Source organism: Pinus tabuliformis, chromosome 9 (genome assembly GCF_031772625.1).
Source record: "Pinus tabuliformis cultivar Carrire ecotype Pingquan chromosome 9, CPIR1, whole genome shotgun sequence".
In the NCBI taxonomy this organism is placed as follows: Eukaryota; Viridiplantae; Streptophyta; class Pinopsida; order Pinales; family Pinaceae; genus Pinus; species Pinus tabuliformis.
This window is the reverse complement of record NC_142307.1, coordinates 5,287,288-5,313,350: the sequence shown is the minus strand read 5'-3', so window position 1 is coordinate 5,313,350 and position 26,063 is coordinate 5,287,288. Positions and strand designations below refer to the sequence as shown.

Sequence of the window (26,063 nt, the reverse complement as noted above, 5' to 3'; positions counted from 1 at the left end):
GTGGTGGAAGGGATGGTGTATAAGAGAGAAGACAACAAAGGAAGGAGGGGGTTCTGAGGGTGGAGGAACACTCTTCATTGGTTGTTACAGTGTCTGCAAATATTGTTAGTGTTCTCTTTGGAATAAGAGGAACACTTTTCCTTGATTTTGAGGGGTTATTGACCCTTGAGGGAAATTTTATTGCACAGTAGGAATTTCGAAGAGAGTCACTGACAGAAGGAAATTGAGCTTTGGTTGTTCTTGAAGCTTTTGGGCACGGGGGCTAGAGTGCTTCAATTTTGAAGTAATTTAGAGTTGGGTACCGAGATTGTGCCCAATTTCGAAGGGAGGTTTTGTTCATTTTCGTAATGGAAGTGGGATCAATTGAGAAGTATGCCTGTAGGGTTATTTAATCACAGTTGCATTAAGATCTCCGAGAATCCTATGTTTCATGACCGGTCCAAGCATATCGAGATCATATACCACTTCATCAGATGTGGGAGGGTCTAGGGGGGTTCTGCGAGATTGTAGTACATTTCTACAAATGAACATGTAAGCCTCTAGTGAAAGGAAAGTTTGTGAGGTATCGAGATAAGCTAGGGGTAGTGGAGAATACCTTCCTTGTGAATATTAGCATGCATATGATAGCTATATATGCATGCATCTCATGCACTGCACTAGTATACATACTAGCTAATATAAGGTAATGAATTGGTTTTGAAGTAAATATCTAGCGCACCGGAATATAACGATTACATCAAATGAGGTACTTGATATGCGTACCATCATCATAATAGATGATTCCAAAAATAAAGTTAATACAATGGTTATACAAAATAAAAGGGAATTTTAATTATAATAACTAAAAATACTTATATATATTATATTCACTAAAAAGAAACTAAATAAAATAGAACTTTATATATATATATATATATATATAATCTTTTCAAATAAGTCAATCCCAAACAACCAAAACAACCTCAATAATTAAAAGTAAATTAAATTAATAAATTGTAATAAAATATAAGATCAATAAAAAAAGACATTAAGAAATTAAATGGCTAAAAAAATAACTATGATTCTCATGAATTATATAAACTAAGTCCATCACTCAAATCGTGACCGTCTCTAAGAAATGAAAGAGCAAGGTGGGAGCTGAAATTCGCTCTACCTGTGACCTACAAAGAACTAGGAAGAACATATTTTACTAATCAGGACCTTGAGACGGTGGAAAGGAAGGTGGTGGAAGGGATGGTGTATAAGAGAGAAGACAACAAAGGAAGGAGGGGGTTCTGAGGGTGGAGGAACACTCTTCATTGGTTGTTACAGTGTCTGCAAATATTGTTAGTGTTCTCTTTGGAATAAGAGGAACACTTTTCCTTGATTTTGAGGGGTTATTGACCCTTGAGGGAAATTTTATTGCACAGTAGGAATTTCGAAGAGAGTCACTGACAGAAGGAAATTGAGCTTTGGTTGTTCTTGAAGCTTTTGGGCACGGGGGCTAGAGTGCTTCAATTTTGAAGTAATTTAGAGTTGGGTACCGAGATTGTGCCCAATTTCGAAGGGAGGTTTTGTTCATTTTCGTAATGGAAGTGGGATCAATTGAGAAGTATGTCTGTAGGGTTATTTAATCACAGTTGCATTAAGATCTCCGAGAATCCTATGTTTCATGACCGGTCCAAGCATATCGAGATCATATACCACTTCATCAGATGTGGGAGGGTCTAGGGGGGTTCTGCGAGATTGTAGTACATTTCTACAAATGAACATGTAAGCCTCTAGTGAAAGGAAAGTTTGTGAGGTATCGAGATAAGCTAGGGGTAGTGGAGAATACCTTCCTTGCTAGGAGGGATTGTTGAAGTAGGTGGTAGCTTCGAAAGGTCTTCTGCGTAGGATTGGTGTCTTAGCATGTGGAAGAAATTATTTGCCTTTTCTAGGTGCTTGCTTGGTGGAGTAAGTGATTTATGTCTTTTTTCCTATGAGTAAATTAATTATTGTGGACTATTGAGTCATTTTTTAAGGATAAATTATTTAATTATTTAAGTGACTTGGAAATAATCTTAATCGTTGATCTCCAAGATGGTTTTAGAACGAAGATTGGGGTTAGGGATTTGGACTAAATGAAGATTATAAAGGGAATCTAGTGAGGAGCTGAAGACACAAGTGTGTGATTGAGTCATCATTCAGAGAGGAATTTTCTCTAAAAGTGCAAGTGGCTCTGTGGACCAAGAGCATAGGAAGGAGAAGTGTGAGTGGATTGTGGTGAATCCAGGATGGCCAAGGAAGAGGAGATTGAATGGTTGGGTTGCTGGAAATCCGAAGGAGATTGATTTATTTGGAGGCGTCGAGTCGCTGGAGTGCTGAGTTTTCCTAGTGCGCATCAGTGACATGCAAGGAGGGCACAGGTTGGGTCTCTGGCTGAGTATTTGGGCTGAGTTATCCAGGCTGATTTTATCTAAAGGCTAATTTCCTAGAGACCAAGTTCATTGGGCCAAATTCACTTTGTGAGAGCCGAGTTAGTAAGTTACACCTCTAGGACTTTGTATTTTTCCTTGTATCTTTGTGGGTCGAAAAACCCAGATTATCCATATAACTAGATGACATTGAATTGTTGTGGGTGATTTTATTTTGCAATCTGTGATTGATCTCTATGGTTTATTTTAGTTGCATATATTTTAAGTCGAAAATGTAAAAAGATAAAAATACCAGTGTTTTTATTTTTTGGTCATTCAGTAATTATTTGGGTAATTAAATAAATTGATGGGGATAAATTAATTGCCATGAGAATAAATTTGGTTGGTATTAGAAATTTAATAGTATTTGTTTCTAATTTTGAAGAGGTTCATGTTAAGGTGTTTTTTTTGGAGGTGATGGTTTTGATGGAAGAGTTTTTGTTTGCTACACTGTTTTTCTTTTTAGTTTAACAAAATGTGTCCTTTTTGTATTAAAAGGAGGCTGTCGCCTAACCTTCCAACTGATTAATACAAAGATTATTCTTCAAAGCTGTTTTAGGAAATTTAACAAAATTCAAGGCTTCAACAAATTTGCCTCATATATGGACTGTTCTAGTAGTTCTAGTTGGCTGATTACATGACTAGTTTATAGAATTAGATATCACCCTACCAAAAGAAAACATCTTGCAATACATTAGAAAGTTTCAGAAATTGGCAAGCCCATTCTTGCTAGGGGTAGTCTTCTTGCTGCTAACGTTCATGAGAAGTGGATTGGGGCTTGGTTCGAGTCCCTGTTCGACCTCCTGGAGACTGTATCTTCTTCCATACTGCCATCTGGTCTATTTTGTTGAGAAATTTAGTGCATCGAGGTTAGGTGATTTCTCTTAGTTAGATAACTGCTCGTGAATGATTTTTACTTCTTGATTAGGATCTTATTTTACGTATGTTATTATAATGTTATTCTTCATCAAACAACTACCAAGCATAAACCATATGGCATAAAGGGACAAGCGACAAAAAATATAGGCTATCTACTGGGGCAAAAACCTCTCACTCTTGAGAGGAAAACCCGAACAAATTCTTTTTATTATAGAGATTCCAATTGACGAATACCAAGACCAAGACCCTTGACCTATATGCCACTCCAAGACCAAGACACAAAGCTTCCCTGAAGAGATCCTTAGTCAATGATAGTCAACCTTTTGCTCCTTCCTCCTCGACTTCTCTTCAACTTAGGCTTCCTTCTGCTTCAGACTTATTTTGGCCTCCTTTATCAGAAACCTTAAATCAAAAACCCTAACTCATACATAAGACCTTCTCTTATGCCTTGTTTTCCTTTGCTTTAGTAGGAGGTCTCTTCTTTGGTAACTCGACTTGTAGCATACCCTAGCTTCCTCCTTGAATTACCCTTCGAATAGGTCTACAATAACTTCGACCTTTTTTGCACTAGAGAATAGTTCCTTTACCTTGCACGTGTGAAGGGAGATCAACCTAAAACAGTCCCAAAACACTCCCAAAGACTTCGCTTTCCTTCCTTCAATCTTTGTTGATGATTAGGCTTCTTCTAAGTGACTTTTGCACTCCTATTTCAGACCTTGACCGAAAGTTCATCTCTGAAATTCTGTCATTGAAATTGTCGGAATTTACAGGGTAAGTTCCTCAGATAGAACACCAAAGGACACCGCTCACAAACAGATCATAGTTCAATACACCAATATTATTGACGTGGTTAAAACACTCAAAGAGGGAAACAGTCCACGGCTTGAGCCAACGTGGCCACTTTAGGCAATTTATTAATAAAAGAATGAAAATTTACATAAGCTTCTCTCATGAACGGTTACCCTACAAATGACCCTCCATGCTCTTTAAATAGAGATCATGGACCAATCGGGTGTTAGGCCATGGATCAAGTGTAGGTAATACCGAGGAGAGAACGAACCCCGTCGGATCACTACATATCGTGACCGTTGGATTGTAAGTTACAAAAGTACATAGTAAAGAAACACACTTTACCTAACTCTACACTAGACCAAGTGATACTTAACTATTTCCTATGTGTCGGAATATCTTAACAGAAATAAGGCTGAGCTGCCCTATTAATAGTTGTTGCCCATGCTAATTAGCCGACATGACATGTAGGTGAGTCGACGTGTCCTTTTGTGAAGATATTATTATCCTTCTTGAAGCCGACTTGTAGGAGGAGACTTTGCTTGGTCTTGGAGAGCTTTCCTATACTTTTAATGACTCATAGAAAATGTAACATGTCCAAGATTGTCCTTTATACATGACATTGACTCTGTTTGACTTTATGACCAATCCTAAAGGCTCACAATGGGAGCCATTACTAAAAATAAAATTCCTTGCTCATGAAACCCAGGAGACAAGCATTACAAAAGTAATTTTATATTTCCTCTTTACATAATTACATAAAATCACATTTACACGTCATTATGAAAACCGAACATAGTTACACTTCTCAACATATTCCAAGTGAGCCAATAGAAGCACAAGGGAAGTTGTTATCCTGTTTTACTCATAACCAGGTCTTTGTTCCATTTACCATTTCACAGTTCTTTGAAATTGCCTAATTATGTCCTCTGCTTCATCCGGTCTCTCATGATTGCTTTCAATAAAAAATTATACCCAGATTTTTAAACTCAGAAAATGAAATATTTTCCTGATTTTTATAAAGAGAAATACATTGAGTTCACTAACTTTAAAATGCAGCAGAAATAAAAAACGATTTACACCAAAAATTCGACAATGTGATTTACCATGGAAACCCCAATGGGGAAAACCAACAAACAGGTGATTCTTTTATTTCAGTCTACAGAGAAAATAATTTTGAAAATTATTGCAGCAATTTATGAAGCTGTACTTGGCCCAAAATTTTTATAAATTCACCCACAGAAATCTGCCTCAAATTCTGTTCCTAAACAGCTTTGCACAGTGCGGTTTTTAGACTTTGACAGCATGTCCATACATATGCACGAATTGAACTGAATCCATATGGTATGATACAGCAAGCTGTTGCTATCTTGCTGCCTGAAAACTGCTTCTCTGCTTCCTGGAACTTAGTAACCAAAATTTGTGTATGATGCCTTGAAATGCGTGCCCTCCTTGCTTCCCTTGTAATTTTTTGCTGCTGCAATCTATTTCCCTCATCTTCTTCAGGTCAAACTCTCACTTGTTCATGCAATGTGTCTCTCTTTGTCTCCTTAGATTTGTTTTTAGAACATCCAATGACTAAAGCCCTATATCCAAAGTGATTGACAGTCAAGATCTAATCTTGATCACTTTAGATTGACGGCTGTGACTTAATCTCTCATTAACACAATTTAAAGTCACCTTTTAATTATTATAAAGTAAAAGTTATGTTAACTTTATAAAATAAAGTTAATATCTAGAGAGAGTACCTTTTCAAACACTTCCCCATGCTAGACACAAAGCCAATTTAGAAGTACCTGTCTGACTTACAGCTTTCAACATCTATCTCTTCTTTGGCCCTTATCATTTACCTATGAATCACCTGTAATCTGTGAAGCTTTCTGCTCCCAATCTTTTTGCCAGCCTTGCCACTTCCACACATTTAACAAGAAATCTTGAGCTTCATGATTGTGCCTTTCACATCTTCAAATGCCTCTGTATATCTCCAAATTTTTTCCATACTCACATCTTCCAGGATTGTCATTGTTCATGCCCATCTTATCAAAGTTTGAATCTGCCCAAACTTCTGCTCCCCTGCTAACCAATACAACTTGCCATCCACTTCCATTCTTGTAAAACCACAGAGACTATCCTTTCCTGAATGTTGTGTCCATTGAGCTAAAGTGGCATGACAAGCAAGATGTGGTGAGCTCCATATTGTTTTAGAGTTAATATCACATGTGCTTTGAGTGCCTAGCTTGAGGGTGTAGATGTGGATATCACCCTGAAGAAATAGATATGAGAATGCATGAAGGGACATATCCATTAAATTGCGATTTGCCCTTTTGTATATGGCCCAATGTGATTGAATGCATTACACTTTGCCTATGGTTTATAATAGAGTTCATGGGAGATAACAAAATAAGATGGCCCCTTTTTTTGTTCTCTTTGCTCCAGTGTGCAGTGTGCACGGTTCATTTGCCATTCTATCAACCATGGAATTGTGCTCTTCCACGACATGAAAAAATGCAATGGATTTGAAGCCCCCAATCATTGGTTGAGCTTGACATTTCGTTCCCCATAATTGAGGCTCTTGTGGCAATGAGTGGTTAATCATGTGACAAATTATTGGCAAGAAATCCCCTATTACTGAGATTTGTCTTATGCCCATTTGCTTTAGAATCATCATTCCTTGCACTGAAACCAATGGCTTGATTCATTGTTGTGGTCTTCCCTAAATCCCACTTATATGTTGTTTCCTGGTTTTCCTCGAGGCCAAGAATGACCCCCAACCATGCTTGCCACGCCTGTTTGCTGCACCGTTTTTAAAGAGGTTTTTGTGAAGACTTTTTGGAGACTACAATTTATGCAGATTGATTCTTCATTGAAAGCTTGTCTGCACCTCATCATGGTCAGGTTAATGTTGTCATTGTTAATCTTTGTATTCCCTCCCCATTTAAACATTAAGTGCAGATTATTGTAATGTTTATATTTCCAAAATTTTCTACAATGTTTATATTGATCCACAATGGTTGTTAGCATTAGTGTTAGGGTTAAGGTAATATAGCACTAGCACCTGAAAAATATTGTTCTCACTAAAGTTGTAATACTGAAATTTGTATGAATTCATGGATTAATTGGGTATAAGGGTACCCACCAAACACTCGTACTGATTTTTCTTTGATATGAAATGCCATCGTATCACATCTTCAGAACTACCTTTCTTAGAAAGATCAAACACACACACACACACACAAGCATATATATGTCTTAACCTTGGATCTATTAAGCTATGCGAAGTTTGTATGTGCCTTGAGTTTTTTCATCCATCTTGGCATTTAATAGATATGGGGTTAGATCTATGCTAGTTGTGTTTTGATTTATGTCCAGTGTTTGTTGTGAAGTATTGGGCTTATGGAACCAATATCACGTTTGGCCAAATGGGTATTTGAATAAGAAAATTGTGTACAATCTGTTGGGTATGTGTTATATTATTTCCACGACTAGAACCAGGGGCTATACATTGCGCCAGGCACAACGGGGTGGGGCGCCCTGGGAATTTTTATTTTTATTTTTATGCGGACCCAAAAATAGTTGGACGGACCCAAGGATGGGGGCAGACCCAAAGATGGTGGGCAGACCTATCCATGGTTTTGTGCATGGGTTTGCACATGGGTTTGGGCATGATGGTTTTCTACGCATGGTATTTTGTAGATCCTGTCAAGGGAACTGCAATTATGTTCTAATCCATGGTTAATGGATTGGGGTTTATGAATGCTTTGACATGTATATATATATGTATTGAAACATTGAAAAAAATATAATGAAAAATCAATTTGGTAGTCCAAGTTTTGGGATCCAGGGAAAATCTCTGTATATTTCTTTGCTGTTCTTGCCATTGTTTATTTTCTGTTTGAAGAATTCGTTTGCAGGTAATTTCTGTACAGGGTTAAAACCTACACAATCTTTATTCTTACCATTATGAACAATTATTCATGGGGTCTGACTTGCAACTGTAGCACTGGGTTTTTTGTATATTTATTTTGGCCTTGGTTGTTGGGATTAGGGAAAGGGGAAATGGGGTTTGAGATTGATGCATTGAAAATTTCAAGAAACAGAGAAACTGCATGCTTATTTATGTAGGCAGAATTTTTGTTTAATGTGCAGATAGATGTACGAGTATAAATCTTCAAAATTTCATATTTAAAATGCTTATTTTTTATTGTTTTATTAAATCATCCTTTTAGCTTCTAAGCAATGGAGCCCACACATGCCTAATTTAAAAAGCTTTTTATTTTTATTTTTATTTTTGCATTACGGAAACATGATTTTCCAAACTTAAATTAACTAGGGAACATCTGGGAATTGTGTACAAGATGCTTTGTGCATGAAACATATAGTCTACATTTTCCTGAAGTTTTTGTATCTGTTTCCCACATGGAAACAAGCCTCCTTTACGGTTTGCCTGCATACGTTCCCATTTTCATATTGGAGGTCTGCTATAGCATGGAGATTGCATCTTAAATTTTACATTTATTTGTTTCCAAGTTCTACCTTGGGGGATTTTCACGTCTTATTATCATTATCATTACTAGTATGTGATGGTTAATGATTGCACACGGAGTTGATTAAATTTGAATAATAAGCTTTCCCATTTCATGCAGCTACCAAGTAGAAAAGCCAACTTCTGATGATAGGCTGAAGTTCATCTCAAAGATTGTTGATGCTTTTCTTACCATACCTGATCAAGAAGCTACCCAAAGGCCACAAAAAAATGTCCCTCTTCCTGCATTATTAAAGGTCCCGAAGTCAGAAAGGGGTCCCAGTGAGAGTGAGCTACGGTCTAAGGCAGAGGCAGAGGAACATGCCATTCGTCGACTTCGAATGTGTCTTCGAGATGTTTGTAACAGGTAATGTAATTGCTGATGATTGTTAATTTACTTGTTGAGGAAGCATTTGCCAAGTGGGAAAATTACTTTGGAGTGCATATTCACTTACCCTCTACAATGGGCTTTCTACATGCAGACTTCTGTATGAAAAACGGTTCAGTATATTCCACTATCCTGTTATGGATGAAGATGCTCCCGATTATCATTCCATAGTTCAAAATCCCATGGATGTGGCTACTTTACTGCAGCGTGTGGATAGTGGGCGTTACTTGACATGCTCCGCATTCCTGCAAGATGTGCAACTTATTCCTGCCAATGCAAAAGTGAGCATAATTCTATATGTTTAGGTTTTGAGTTTTCTTTTGGAAAGAATGAGTCATGGCTTTTGTTTAGTTTATCTTACCTACAGCCAGTGTTCTGTAACAGGCATATAATGGAGATGATTACAATGGAGCTAGGATTGTCAGCAGAGCATATGCGCTAAGAGATGCAGTATGGTTTTATGTATTTACAATTAATGGGGGTGCTCTATAAAAATAATTTTTATAAGTTGAAGCTCGTGCATTTTAAATGTTATTGGTTATTGAACTTGGCAAATTATGTTTAACTGGGATGCTCTATAATAGAAGTATTATTACTTGGAACTTGTGCTTTTATATGTTATGATACACGCAGGAGATTTTTTATTTATTTTCTGGACGTAAATTTGTTTACTTTAGGTTCTGTGCATAAGCAGGTTCATGGCATGCTTTCTCAAATGGATCCAGCTTTGGTGGCCTTCTGTGATTCAATTGCTTCTCAGGGTGGGCCAACTCGCTTGCCAGAGGATTCAGCAACAACATTTCATTTAAATCCTGTTGTCCAGCAAGTTCATGTTACAAGAGCAAGTGCTCGCTTACGCAATGTTCAGCCTGCAATGAATGTTTCACAAAGTTATGAAGTCTTGAAACGTTCAAAGCGGAACAATGATACTGATCAAGGTAATCTTGTTCATGCTTGCTTGTGTCTATCCTATTATCAGGTTTTTCAAATTGACACTGAAACTCGAGGAATATATTCTTTTGCAGGTGAAGCTGTCGGAGGAGGCTCTGGTCACTTGGTTGAGGAAAAATCAGACCCTATGGAGACTGATACAATTGGGCAGAATGTTTCTTCAACAATTAAAACCTTTCAAAATGGTGTGGGAAATGAGACAGTTCAGGAAGTCCAACATCAAAATGCTGAGGTGCATATTGAAAATGACAAGGGGGATAAAGTTCCATTGGGTCCCACTGGTGTTGCAGAAAATGTGGTGCCAGAAGTCGTCGAGGCTGGTGAAATCCGAGCCTCTGCAAAAGCAGCACCAATAAGCAAGCAGTTGGTAGGGCAGATTGAAGGGATAAAACAGAAATTTGTAAAATGCACTGATGATTATGGAATTCCAGAACTCGAAAGACTTTACTCTCGAGTTTGTCAAGGTGTGATTTCATTGAAAGATATGCCTGACAAACTGAGCATTGTTAGATTTTTGAAGGATTTTTTAGCAGATGAAAGTAATTTCTAAAGTTTATGGATCTGAACACATCCATTCAAGTGGTTGCAATGCGAGAGAAAAGTGTGAAAAGGTGTAGAACAGATCAATCAAATGTAGCCAGGGAAGCATATATTATATATGAACCATGCCCAGACTGAGAGATAAAATATTTTTAAAGTTCAATCACAATGCCACCTAGAGTAGGTCAGCAGCCTGCATGTTGTCCTGGAGTGGGGATTTTGGTGGTCAAATGGATGAGAGCGTTGCCTGATGTCATTAGAAATTTGGCAGCATTCTTTCATTATTTGTCTGTATTTCCTTGACAGAATTAATGGAACGTTCCTTTATATTCTCAATAACTGAGCTATATATTATAATCTGTCTCAAGCACCACCAGTTATGGGCAATTATGTTCTTGGTATTAAATTTAAAGTGCTTACTCCTGGCTACAGATTTTAAGAATGACCAGTGTACAATGCAATTCAGAGTCACAACAGAAGTCTGATCTACTTCTCAAAGTTTGGTGTTCAGTGTTCAGTTGAGCTGCTTTTGATGCATGGAGAATCAAATCTGGATTCCCTTTATGCTGTGCAGGTTTCTAAACTGGTTTGTGAGGGTTTCGATTTAAAGATGAACGTTTCTGAGTCAAAATCGAAGACATAGTAAAATGGGACTTCCTTTAATGCATGGTGTTTCTTTGTGATTAAAATCATAATCACATGATGGCAGGCAATTTGTCAAAAGCATAGGCTATCATCTTTTTTCTCACGGAGGAAATGACAAGTTATTCCAATATACGTGCATTTACTGCTTCATTGTATGGTGACAACATGATTATGAACAATAATTTGGTTGCCAATACTACATTTGAAATTTTAACAGTCCTTGAAATTTTTTGCTATGTTCATGGAAAATATATTATCCCTGGCCAGAAAATGGTCGTGTAATATCTTTATTATTTGATGCAGATACTTTGCATGCAATTTCAGCAGAGTTTTGCTACGGGTGAATAGCATATCTTCTGATCGTCATGCCCATATCGGGCAAGCAATTGCTTTTCAAGCTTGAACAATATTTTTTTTTCGACGAATAAACAACTTATTGCACATAAAAAGTTTTTTATTCATTTCAACTGACTAGTAATTTTTTATTATCAACTGTCCATTCAGGATCAATGCAGTTTTCGACAATGATAAGAACAAGGTGCTTATACATTCTTAAACACGGAGATTAGTATGGATTTCTGTCAAGTAGCTTATCTGACAGTTTTTATAATACATGTCACACGCTATACATGTGTCTTTGTTTATCAATGAACAGTTATCTTTGTGGGCCTATGGTGGTCATGTATTGTTAGGTTCTTTAGTTCTCGTTGGCCTGTGAAACTCGGTGCACCATCTTTATAGCATGCCATGTGGGGCATCTTTATAATGTTGATGCAATCTTTACAAGTGCGGTTGGATAGAGTGGCAGGGTTTACGGCTTGTCTATCATTTAACCGATGTGTCTCATAGGTCTGTAGAGCTTATAATGTGTGCTGTCTTTATATGTGCGGTCGGACAGAATAGGGGGTTAGACATGTATTGCTTATAATGTGCGTTATCGTGATGTCTTGTAGGCAATCGAGTGGGCCTTATAAGGCTTATGTTCTGTAGTGCATTAGCTTTATAAACGGGTCAAATGAATGGCGAACTTAGCTTTCTAGACATGCTGATCTTTAGCAATGTGGTTGCACAAAGTTGGGGCTAGATAACATGTATATCATCACTAAACCACTGTGGTTGAACATGTTAGTGTCAGTCAGTTCCCCCTGCCACCAGTAATCAAATATGCTTTTACCAAGTTTTGTTAGATGTCTAAGTCAAATTTTATCACGTTACTAGGTTTTCAAAATAAAATTTGGTCATTGGTTAGTGTCTAAGGTTATTTCCACTCTTTCGAGAATTTCACATGCCAGTGACTTTCATCACTTAGCTAAGTGTATCATCATTAAGAATCATCATCATGTCAGTGATTACCATCATGATTTCATTCAGTGGAGTGTCTCCATTAGGTCATTAGGGTTTCAAGGTCACTAAAATTCTCATTTCATGCATTAGATCCGGCAAAGGAGTGGTAATGAGCAAGTCTCTTCAATAAATTTTGATATCAAATGTAATTTTATGTTTTTATATGTAATAAGTACTTTAAAGTTCCAAAGGCTGCAGTTCAGAGTTCCAAAAAGACCGAATGTCTCAAGAAAGCCAATAAAGTTATCAAGTTTCAAATTTCAGAAGTCATAAAGTGTCAAGGTTCCAAAATCAAGTTTAAAAGGATAAGATGAGTTGCTTTTAACTCATTTGCACTCTTAAAATTTCATGCATCTCTCAGTGATTATCGTGCAAGAGAAAAAAATGTGAAAATTGAGGGTTTTGTTGCATTTTGGGAGAAATGCGATTTTTGAATGGAGAAATGTGACCTTTCTATAGAGAAGTGCGACCCTTTTAGGAGAAATGCGACCTTTTTGTAGAGAAGCGTGACCATTCTGATTCTGGTGCGACCTTTCTTGAGACACCTTGGGAGAATGAGTTTTTGGACACCTTCCCATGGGTCATTTTCAAAAATTCAAGATGTTCTGGAAACTAGATAGAGAAGGCTAGTTTATCGTTTTCTTCAGATTTCAGTTTTGACTTCAGGAAGACACCTAAAAATGACCTCAAACTTGGCGCGACCCTTCTGGTTCTGGCTCGAATCTTTTGGAGACACCTTGGGAGAATGCATTTTTGGAGGCCTTGATATGAGTCATTTTCAAAAATTCAAGATGTTTTGGAAACTAGACAGACAAGGTTAGTTTACTGTTTTCATATTTCAATTTTGACTTTAGGAAGATACCTAAAAATGGCCTCAAACTCGGTGCTACACAGCTGCAATTTTTTGAGATTTTAATTAAAATTTTCACTGTGTAATTTTTTAGAGTTTTTAGTTTGACTTTTGTAAAAGTCAAAAGATGAAGTGGATGAATGTAAATGTAAATGGGTTATTATATGGGTAAATAGGTGTCTTATCCTCCATTTAATGCTTTGGATAAATATTTTTTGATAGTTAGATAAAAGAGGAAATGGTTGAGTAACCTCCATAGTGTGTAGCAGTGATTAGATAGGTGCATGTATTTGACTCTCTTTGCTGGAAATTTGACCACCTAGGGAGCGTTTCGACTTTAGAGCCTATATAAGGCTTTTTGTAATCATTTTCAAGGGTTGGATGCAATGGAATTAAGCCTTGAGTGGTAGTGTAATTGAGACTTTGGCAAGAACTACTAGACAAAGTTTGCAACTATTATAGTGGGATTCTTGTGGTATGTGTTTTAGCAATGTTTTTACTTATGTGATCATAAGTCTGAATGCGTTGTATCTTTCATTTCTATTTCCATGTTTCATGTGCTTGTTTTTTAAGACAATAAACAAAATTCATTCATGTAATGTAGAAATTTTCATTGTAAATCAATAGATTATGCAATATACTAAAGTAAAATACAAGATCTACTTCTACAACAAACTTTGCAGAAGCTTCATCAATTTGAGCATGATTAATTGAGAACACATATAACTGAAAATGAGAAATCAATCACACATAACACAGAAGAATAACCTGGGAAAAGCCTCAACTTAAAACCCCAAACTCTGTATTATCATACAATTGGAAATACGTTCGAGTTACAAAAAGAATCAGCTCACAAGCTATACCGCTCTCTCTGCAATCAAACAATACAACTCACAGACTGAGTAGACACTAGATATGCCTTCCCTCAGCCTTCCAAGCCTCCTATTTCCTTGCGCAGTGTTTCTTGGGGTCCAATGATGCCACGTGTGAAATGGCCTCATCACACTCACTAAACTGAAAAAGTAATTGCGCAATCTCCAAGGAACGAATTCATTCTACATGAAAGAGATATTCACAATGAAATATTTCTACAACTGATAGTACATTGTCCCTCCATCTGATCTCAATTGGGTCTCTGTTTGAACTGACATGCATGAGTTATTTATGAGAGAATATTCAGTTATTTGAAGTGCAGCAGTTACATGCATACATGCATTAACTAATTGAACTCATAATTAATTCAACAAACTGTTTGAATTAATCTAATTAGACTTGACTCAGTTAATTGAGCCAACTAATTACAACTCAATATTATAACTTATCCTTATCTCTTTCACTGATGGATATATTCCTCAATCAATGGAGAAATTGTTGCATGTCCCCACATTGACTTCATGTTTGATTTTTTACAACTAATTAACTCAAGATGTATTAATTAATTATTTACAAACAACTGTTAAGATCAAATTCGAATTTTTACTTTTATATTTTAGTTCAAGAACTAACTAAAATAGGAAGGTATCCCAAATGCTATTTGTAGCAGTATTAAATTTAGCACTTTTATATTTAGCATTTCTTGTTGCTATTTTCAACACTCCCTGTCAACACGAAAGGGATTATCAGTAACTCCAATCCTGTCTCTGTGGAACTCAAACTTGCATTTTGACAATGCCTTAGGCAAAATATCTGTATTCTGTTCCTCGATTAAAACATACAACAACAACATGATCCTCTTGACCACACAGTCTCGAAGATGGTGATATCGGATATCAATGTGCTTGGACTTGTCTTGAAAAATTGAATTATTAGAGAGTTTGACACAACTCTGATTATCGCAGTAGATCACGGTTGGATCCATCCTCTCACCAAACAATCCCACTAGACCTTTCCGCATCCAAATGGCCTAACATGCAGCCTGACTAGCAGCCATGTATTCAGCCTCTGCTAAGCTAAGTGCCACTGATCTTTGTTTCCTGTTGTACTAGGAAACTGCAGCTAAACCAAGGTTGAAGATTCCTCCAGAAGTGCTCTTTTGGGCTGATGGACTCCCTACCTAATCCACATCTGTGAAGCCCTGAAGCTTCACTCCCTTTGTCCGTCTGTACCACAATCCGAACTGAGATATGCCTCTGAGGTATCTCAGCACATGCTTCGTTGCCTTCCAAAACAACTTGGTAGGCTGAACCATAGCTTGACTCAACTGGTTCACCGCAAAGCATAAGTCGGGTTGTATGTTCACGAGATACATAAGTGAACCCACGAGTGGCCAATAAACAGTAGCAGCTACTACCTCACCTGAAGTAACAACCTCCTTCCTCCAGTTCCCAGCTAGAGGAGTTTGCATGGGCTTGCACTTCTCCATGTGAAAGCACTTGAGTATCTCATTGGCATACTTGCCTTGAGACACAAATACTTCACCATCTTTCTACCACACCTCCATGTCTAGAAAGTAGTGCATAAGACCCATGTCTTTCATTTCGAACTCTCTTGCAAAGTCCTCTTTGCAACACTATATCAGTTGATCATCACCTGTCAAAATCAGATCATCGACATAAAGAACAATGATCAATGGTTTACCTTCTACCATGATGTGGTAAAGGTTCGCATCTGCTTCACTCTTGGTGAAGCCCAACCCAGTGAAATAATTGTCGATCTTGGTGTACCAAGCACGAAGTGCTTGCTTCACCCCATACAAAGCCCTCTTGAGCCGGCACACATGCGACTCACGATCGAAGGTCTCGAAACTCTCGCTGCTCAATGTACACCTCCTCCTCAATCTTCCCATTGAGGAATGTTGTCTTCATGTCCATCTGGTGGATCTTCCAACCCACCTGAGCTGATAGTGTCAACATCGATCTGATAGATGAATATCTTGCTACGGGAGCAAAGGTCTCATTGTAGTCGATCCCCTCGACCTGTGAGAAACTTCGAGCAACAAACATTGCCTTATGTTTCTTAACACTGCCATCAGCTGCCTGCTTTATCTTGTAAAGCCATCTGGAACTTACCACCGACTTGCCCTGAAGTCTTGGGACAACATCTCACACACTGTTTCGAATGATAGAGTCATACTCCTCTACCATTGCATCAACCCACACTAGTTGCTTCACTGCCTCCTCGAATGAAGAAGGTTCGATATCTACACACTTCCCAACTAGGGCCATGTACCCAGTGTACCGCTCTGGCGACCTCCTCTGTCTGCGCTGAGAAGATGGTTGTCCCACATTCTCCCGCGCATCCAGCATCAACCTGTCAGCGTCCCTTGAGCGTTTCCTCTCATCTCTGGAAGTCTCGGCATGAGTGGATGTCTCCACTCACGGATCCTCTGCATGCGGCTGCTCCGAATCAATCAAAGGCTCCTCTTCCTTAGGAACTGAAAGCTCCCCCTCTGCATGCAACTTGAGCTCCCTCTCAAGTGATAATCACATGGATTTCTGCTCGTCGAACTTAAGATCCCTGCGTACCACTGTCCTCTGACTGGTAGGCAAGTACACCCGATAGTTATGGGGTGTATCCGTGTGTTCGACAAGTATTCCCAACTCCGTTGTTGGATCCAGCGTTTTCGGGGCATCTTTGGTCACATGACAGTAAACTGATGATCCAAAGATTCGGAAGTGACTCACATCTGGTCGCTTCCCGAAAAAGTCCTCCATAGGTGTCTTCATCCCCAATATACAGTGCGAGCTTCTGTTCTGCAAGTATACTGTTATATTGCATGCCTCAGCGCACAAATGCAGTGGTAGGCTTTGGTCATGCAACATCACTCGAGATGCTTCCACAATCGATCTGTTCATCCTTTCGGCCACCCCATTCTGCTATGGGTTATGGGGTGTTGTCAATTCCCGTTTAATTCCTTCTGCAGCGCAAAAGTATTTAAACTGTTGGGAGACATACTCTCCACCATTGTCGCTACACAAGGCTTTTATTTTCTTTTCAGATTCTTTCTCCGCCAAGGCTTTAAACTCACAAAACCTCAAGAAGGTCTAATTCTTCTTTTACATAAAGTAGATCCAACATCTACGAGAAAAATTATCAATAAAAATAACATAGTACCTTTGTTTAGCGGTGGAGGCTGTAGAGAATGGTCCATAAACATCTGAGTGAACTCGCTCCTGGATTGCTCCAGCTCTACTATCTCAATCCAAAAAGGAAGATTTCGCATACTTACTCAAGGTACAACCGTTGCATGTATTCATCTGCTCCAGTTTTCCCTTGGGTAGTCTGGTAGGACTCTGTTGCATGATCTTCAGGGCTCCATGGTGCAAGTGGCCCAGTTTTCTATGCCATAGCTCGTTAACATCTTGGCTCTACACCATCTCAGCGTTGGAACTCAATGCAGCACAATCGTCTACCTCCAACTTGTAGAGATTCTTTACTCGAATCCCAATTCGCTTGGTCTGTCCAATACCGATATGCCTCAGGAATACATTTCCTTTATTAAAGAGTACATCATAGCCTTTATCTTATAGCATAGTGACAAACGCAAGATTCGTCTTCAGACCTGGTACATACTCTACATCAGTCAGGGTGAGGGGAGCTCCATGCTCCCTCTGAAACAAAACCATACCTTCACCTGAAACACGATACTTTCCATCATCGCCCTTCTCGATCCACATCTGGAGATCCTTCTCCTCCAAGGCACTGTAAAGATTCTTGTCACCTAACATGTGGAATGAAGCTCCACTGTCCAGGTACCACACACATCCCACCATGGATGAAACCATGCATGTGATAAGCGAGAAATCCAACTCAAACTGTGAGGCCAGTGCCTCACCATCAGAGCCCTACGAGGAACCCTTCTTGGATTTATTCTGTGGACAATTCGTAGCATAATGGCCCACTTCATGACAATGAAAGCATTGCACTTTCGATTTTTCAAACTTCTTCCTACCATGGGAAGAACCAGATTTGGGATGGGACGCTTTCCTTTCCCTTTCCTCGCCTTACTTGCCAAGGCTAGATTTTCCTCATCATCTTGTTTTGATGAGGATCCATCTCTAGTGCTTCTTGCTATCTCCTCTTGCATCAGATCCAACCAAATTCGTTCCCAATATGGCAATATTTCTCTTCCATTAATCGAGTTTTAGTAGCTATGCCAACTCTTAGGAAGATCGAGGAGTGCAAGACTCACCATGTCATCATCGGCTGTCGTGATCCCTACACTTCCAAGCTCATCCCTGCAGGTGGTGACCTTGTTCAAAGATGTAGAGATCGTGTCGCCCTTTTCACACTTGATTTTCCGAAGCTTGTCTTTCAGCGCCAGCTTCTTCTGATCGTTGTTGTTCTAATATAGTTCTTTTAATGTTTTCCACATCGTAAACGGTGTCTCCTTCCCATGGAGACTCAAGACTATGTGGTATCGAACTCCCTCCAAAAGGATTCTCCTTGCTCTAGCCACACATTTCTCCCATTCCACCAATTTTGTAGATCAATTGGCTTGGGGACTTCTTTATCAATGAATTCCTTTAGACCATTATCCTCTAATATTGCTTCCATGCGATCCTTCCAAGCTATATAATTCGAGTTGCCATCAAGGGCATACTCGAGTCTTAAACCGTTGAACACCATTGGTGAAATTGAGATATGATAAGAACTCGATTACTATATTCAAGAACTTCAACCTTCGAATTTCTCCCTTCTTGTAGACTGTTCTTTGCTTTGATCACCTTTGCTCTGATACCATGTAGAAATTCCCACTGTAGATCAATAGCTTATGCAATATACTAAAGCAAAATATAAGATCTACTTCTACAACAAACTTTGCGGAAGCTTAATCAATTTGAGCATGATCAGTTGAGAACACATATAACTGAGAATGATAAATCAATCACACATAACACAGAAAAATAACTTGGGGAAAGCCTCAACGTTAAACCCCAAACTTTGTATTATCATACAAGTGGAAATATGTTCGAGTTACAAAAAAAATCAGCTCACAAGCTATCCTGCTCTCTCTAAAATCAAACAATATAGCTCACAGACTGGGTAGACACTAGATATGTCTTCCCTCAACCCTTCAAGCCTCCTATTTCCTTGCGCAGTTTTTCTTGGGGTCCAATGATGCCACATGTGTGAATTGGCCTCATCACATTCACTAACTGAAAAAGTAACTGCACAATCTCCAAGGAATGAATTCCTTCTGCATGCAAGAGATATTCACAATGAAATATTCCTGCAACTGATAGTACATTGTCCCTCTATCTGATCTCAATTGGGTCTCTGTCTGAACTAACATGCATGAGTTATTTATGAAAGAATATTCAGTTATCTGAAGTGCAGTAGTTACATGTATGCATGCATTAACTAACTGAACTCACAATTAATTCAACAAACTGTTTGAATTAATCTAATTGGACTTGACTTAGTTAACTGATCCAACTAATTACAGCTCAATATTACAACTCATCCTTATCTCTTTAACTGATGAATAAAATTTTCAATCAATGGAGAAATTGTTGCATGTCCCCACATAGACTTCATGTTTGATTTTCTACAACTAATTAACTCAAGATGAATTAATGCTAAGATCAAATTCAAATATTTACTTCTCTATTTCAGTTCAGGGACTAACTAAAATACGAAGGTATCCCGAAATGCGACTTATAGCAGTGCTAAATTTAGCATTTCTATATTTAGCATTTCTTGTTGCTATTTTCAACATGTAATGCTTTGTTTTGGAGAAGCTTTCACATTATTGTCCATTTTTCTTCTAATATAAACGAATTCATGAGACTCATGCTCGTTTAGAAAACCCACCTATCTTCCAAATACACAATGACAACCCTAAAATGCTAAAGTGTGTGCCTACCTTGCCCCATTACATCTCTGCAAATCTGATTCTCAAAGCCTAGATCTAGCTCCCTAGACCTAAGTCATCATCCAACAAACAATCAAACCATGATCTAAACATATCTAGCCTAAATCCTTTACATCTCAGGCATCTGTTGGCTGTGATTCCATAGAGAGAGCCTCTTCTGGTTTGGTAAGGCTAGCTACCAAACTAAAAGCTTGGTCTGTGGTTACCTCTGTCGATTCCTCTCAGCCTGAGACATTGTGGGGGATAACAAAACAAAGTGGAGAGCTAGATGACATGTATATAATCACTAAACTACCATCTCTTAAACGTGTATTGCTTATAATGTGTGTTATCTTGATGTCTTGTAGGCAATCGAAGCGTTATAAGGCTCATGTTTTGTAGTCCATTAGTTTTATAAACACGTCAAATGAATGGTTGCTATCTAGAAATGGGGATCTTTAGCAATGTGGTTGAACAAAGTAGTATGGGATGGATAGGCTGATTTTTTTTTCATGTGAGCGTTGAAAAGTGGATATATACCCTATTATTTGAAGGGCACCATATATTTGATGCAAGTAAATCGACATATATTATAATAATAAAAATTAATTTGGTTAATTGTAAAGTTATGAAATGAATGTTTTCATAATAACAATTATGGAAAAATTGGATATAAAGTTTGTTAATAAAAATTCTTTACCAATTATCTATTTTTTTAAATTACAAATTTACAATTGCAATGTTTTTGCTAGCATGAATGCATTTCATGCAAGTTTAAAATTCTCTACAAAATACTCATTTTTCTAAATTATATATTTACAATGGCATTGTTTTCGCTAATCTAAATGCATTTCAAATTCTATAAAGGTATATAGATTATGACGAGACTTTTAGTAATATGGAATATATGTAATTTTAAGGATTGGATGCTATTTAAATATTTTGATATAATGAAGTCGCTGTAATCAAGTACTCCAAGATATGAAAATTTATGAATTTAATTAATGTTGACAATGTTTTCAAAAAAATTAAGACTAATTAGTAACTTTGTAAAATGAGAATTAGGCAAGTGGTAACAATTATTAGACAAACTTTTTGCGAGGATAGAAAACAGGTTATTTTATTGGTTATTATTTACTTTATTTAAAACTTAATCTATTATAATTTGTATGATTGTGTAAAGCAAATATATTATTTTTAGATAGCAAATATATTATTTTTAGATAGAGGAGGAATGACTTGTTATAGAGTTTTATGAACCCAACGTTTTGGACTACCAAGTGAGTCCATCATCAGGGGATGCGTCAATCAATATTTTAAAGATATTAATGATGTATCCATGAGATATATTTTAGGTTATATATATAGGTTATGAAAGAATTAATCTAAGAAATTAGGGCGGCCATTATCCAATTAGTGTGTTAATATTCAGATTTTTATTTTTATTATTATTATTTTTAATTATTTAATTAATTAATTAGTTTGTTTAATTAATAAGTTGTTTAGTTAATTATTTAATTTGTTTAATTAATTAATTAATTTGTTTGATTAATTCACAAATTAATTAGATAATAAATAATTAAACAAATTAAGTAAATAATTAATAAATAAAATAATAATAATAATAAAAGTTGAATATTAAAAAATTAATTGGATAATGGCCGACCTAATTTCTTAGATTAATTCTTTCATAACCCATATATATATACCCTAAAATATAGCTCATGGATACATCATTAGTATCTTTAGAATATCTATTGACGCATCTGTTGATGATGGATTCACTTGGTAGTCCGAAACGTTGGGTTCATAAAACTCTATAACAGGGCATTCCTCCTCTATCTAAAACTATCCTCACATGTATGGATTCATTATTTAAAAATATATTATTATTTGAACAATCCATTAGTGTGGTTATGACTCTATCTATTTTTTTTAATTGTTTTTTATGTATACATCTTTCAAAATCAACCACTATTTTCATATCTTTACTTCCATTCTTATAACTTGCAAATTTCAAGAAATAGATGAGATATTAAAATCATAAAAACTCTTTCAAGATGTCAAACATGATGTTGTAAATTAATGTTTTGTTTATTATAATATTTATTATCTACACACATACCACACATTTTCTATAGAGGGATCTTATGAAACCATCTCACCAAAAGATATAAAAGATAGATAAACGTCTTATAAATCAGCTTTTTCGTAGGGGCAACCTCCTTTACATTACACAAATGAACAATTCTTGGATGATACAAATGACAAGACCTCCTTTCTATATATGGGAGTCTAAGGGGTCCTAATATAATCAGAGCTGACATAACAATAATAATGTAAGGGCACAATAATAACAATAGTGAGCTTCTATGGGGCACAATAATAACAATAGGGGGACTATATGGGCAGAACAATATAATAAGGGGGATGCACTAATAACAATAAGGGGTTACACTAGTAGTATAGAGACCTAACATGTCCCTCTCCTTCAAAAAGTGTTGTTCTCAATGCTTGAGTAGTTATGGATGTTTATGTATAAAATTCTTGTCCTCCCATGTGGAATCTTCAGCGGGTAAGTTCTTCCACTCGATGAGATACTCTGAAATTGATCGATTTCATAGCTGATAGGTTCTTGTCTTTGTGATTGCTCCAGGTTCCAATATGATTTTTCCTTCCTAGTCAAGTTCTAGCAATATTGTTTGAACTAAGATCTTCTCATTATGTAAGGTCGCAATTTCTTAAGTGCATATAGTCTTGCCTACATTTCCTTCTCATAAATAGCTTTGTGTAAATACTTTCCTTTGATTGGACGACTTTTGAAAGCAATGGGTCTTTCTTCTTGCGTTAAAACATCACCAATTCCATTTCCTTTATTCAACAATAAAGGTTTTTGTGAAGTCTAGCGTAGCTAAGATCAGTGCTTGGCACATTACCTCTTTAAGATGTTCAAAGGCCTTCATTGCTTCTGGAGTCCATGAAAATGAATCTTTCTTCAATAATATTGTTTCAGAATGTCTATAGTCTTCATTCTTATTTGATGTTATCTTGAATGAAGATCCAACTTGGTGAAGTAAATTAATCCATGGGATTCATCCAATACTTCATCAATGACAATAATGGGAAACTTATCTTTAATTGTGAGTTTTTTGAGTCCTCTATAGTACGGACACATGTGCCATGACCCATCCTTCTTGTGCATCAATACTACTGGAGCAGAGAAAGAACTTTGACTAGGTTGAATTATACCAAACTCTAGCATTTCTGCAACCATACGTTCAATTTCACTCTTTTGGGCATAGGGATATGTGTAAGGCCTGATGTTTGGAGGAATACTTCCTGGAATCAAATGAATAGAATGATCATGATCATGAATAGGTGGGAGGCCTTTGGGAGTCTCTAATATCTTGGAATGATTGTCCAAGGCTTTTTGGAGATTTGAAGAAATAGATGATTTCGATGTGGGAACCTCTAGCGAACATAATTGTGCAATTACGTCTCGTTTTTCTTTCTTTAGAAGCTTTGTCAATCCGTTAGAGCTGATTATCTTTCTCGGTTTCCCTGTGATACCCCTTAATTCAACTTCCTTTCCTTCCGAATAAAATTTCATGAGAAGTTCATCAAAATTAAAAGCTATTATACCCAAGGATTGTAGCCATTGGACACCTATAACAACATCAACACCACACATTGGAATGGAAAGCATTGGGATTTTCAATACATATTCTCCCATGGATAGCTTGAATTATGACACTTCCCAAAGAAATTTATGGTTCCTCCACTTGCAACCATCACTTGACACTCTCGTGTTGGATATAGGAAGCAATTTAATTCCTTGGCTATCTTACAATGAATAAAATTATGGGTACTGTCTGAATCAATCAACACTATTACCTTTTTCTTTTTGATATGTCGTTCTATCTTGATAGTTTTAGGAATGCTAATTCCGTCCAATGCATTACAAGATATGGTCGGATTCATTTCTTCTTTTTCAATGTGATCTTTCACTTCTTGAACCTTTTTATCTTGATATGTCCTTTTATCTTGAGAGTTTGATGAGTGGTAATTCTTTCCAATGCTTTACAAGATGATGAACCCTAGAATGGGTAATTATATGGGCTCATTCGGCTTCTTATTTCGACTTAATCCACCATTCTCACTAGTTTGTAGCATGTTTTTGAATATATTTATGCTAATAGAGTGAACTAGGTTAGTCACTTTTCCATGCAGTCTAATGAATGTTTTACGCATATTTTTTTGACAATTTTGGACAAAGTCAAGGAATTTATGAGAAAATGGCAGCCAAAACTCGAGGAAAACAGGGAAGAGGATTTGTAGGGGGGGTGTCTCCTTCATTTATGACCCCTTCCCTCAAATCTTCCATCAGCAACTCGGAGCACAAAGGTCCACATTCATCATCCCAAGGGGCAGCCGAGCAAGTAAAGTAGGACTATTATTTATCTTCAGTTTTGGGGTGCCGAGTTCCTTGGTTTTAGGAGGACTATTGGAGGTCCCCATTTGTATAAATAAGGAGGCTTAGTGCCTCAGTAAGTTAGCCAATTATTAGTAGATTTTCGCACTTTTGTGTAGCATTGTGTTCAACTTATTTTCGAGTTCCTTTTTTAGAACAGTTTATGTAATGTAACTGTTATTTTTGATAATGAGGATGAAATAGTTTTTGAACCAGCACTAATCTATTTCATAGGGCTGAAGCTCTTAGGTTGGGGCCCAACGCAAGCTACCAAGCACCTCCTACTGTGTACTTATATGTTTTTGCTTCAATTCATGAGTTAATTTATATTGCATAGATTCATTTTACTTTGTTAGATTAGATTGCTTTTGATGGTTAGTATAGTTGTTTTTGTTTCAAGTTGCTTAAGTAAGTTACTGCAGTGACAGAATAAGATTCAAAAAGGCCAACATCAGGCCCTGATCTCCTTTATCCATTCCTGGGACTATGATTTGAGGTCAAGGCACTATTGCTGCCACCAAAAACACAGTTTTTGTTCTTCCATGCAACTGCTAGTGTGATAATTTGATTTGGAAAGTTGATATTGGTTTAGATTCAGTTGCTTAGATAATTTCCTGTTCTTTTCCCATAGATCTCTCTACATGCCTTTCTGTTCATCGGTTACTGTTCAACATTTTCTGTTTATAGGTAAGAAATGAGGTCAAGCTAGACAAAGTTTTGTTTTCATGGTATAATTAGTTCTTGCTTTGGTCAGTTTTGATAAATAAATGTGCAGATCTCTTACAGGACATCTAAGCTCACCATACACCCATAGAACAACCAACACCAACCCCCCCTCTCATAGATTTCCCCACTCATTCGCAACATTTCGCCAATCTACCTTAATTTCTGCATTTATTTCCATAAAGTTGCTTTCTTGCCATTTGAACAAATCCAACCATCACGTTCGTTCTTGATCTTCCTTGACAAGTTCTAGACACCTCAACACCTTCATCTAGCCTTCAGTTCCCCTTTCCTATCATTTTTCCACCTTCAAAATTCCAAAAATAGCTCTTAGCCTCCTCCTGTATATTCTCCTGGAGATCCCCTGCAGCCTCTTGTAGAATTTCATGTGAGTGATTTTTTGAAGTCCGATCGCTATAGAAGTCTCCAGAAGGGTACTAAGGGCTTTTTAGGACCTCTCCACACTTTCCTTCACCTCTGCAACAACCAACTCCATCTTCCTTTGCCACCAAACCTCTGCACAATCACAACTAGATAAATCACAAGCATAATAATTTCACATAAAAACACTCAAAAGCACAAAAAGATGTTTTCTTCTCATTTCTTTTTAGAAGTAGCTTGAATAAATGCAATTTACCTTTTCAGTAGTTAATGGCATTCATTTCTTCAGTTTTTATCTCTTTCCTTACAAAAGTAGAGTTAATAGGTAAATTAGGGTTTGCTAGGGTTT

General features: G+C 37.1%; 1 protein-coding gene across 3 annotated transcripts in view; it reads left to right on the top strand.

The window, feature by feature from the left end:
* Positions 1–11,375, top strand: part of LOC149146829 (cell division cycle protein 48-related / CDC48-like protein) — a 70,531-nt gene extending 59,156 nt beyond the window's left edge. For 2 of the 3 annotated variants that reach the window (XM_089439073.1, XM_089439074.1), the window contains exons 7-11: positions 8,747–8,992; positions 9,108–9,294; positions 9,398–9,463; positions 9,708–9,951; positions 10,039–11,375. In XM_089439073.1, coding sequence (XP_089295199.1) covers positions 8,747–8,992; positions 9,108–9,294; positions 9,398–9,463; positions 9,708–9,951; positions 10,039–10,514 — 1,219 coding nt within the window. In that variant the 3' untranslated portion in view covers positions 10,515–11,375. Of the gene's footprint in view, positions 1–8,746; positions 8,993–9,107; positions 9,295–9,384; positions 9,464–9,707; positions 9,952–10,038 lie in introns of those variants that run through there. The other variant, XR_016262453.1, reaches the window with a different exon arrangement.
* The last annotated feature ends 14,688 nt before the right edge of the window (positions 11,376–26,063 follow it).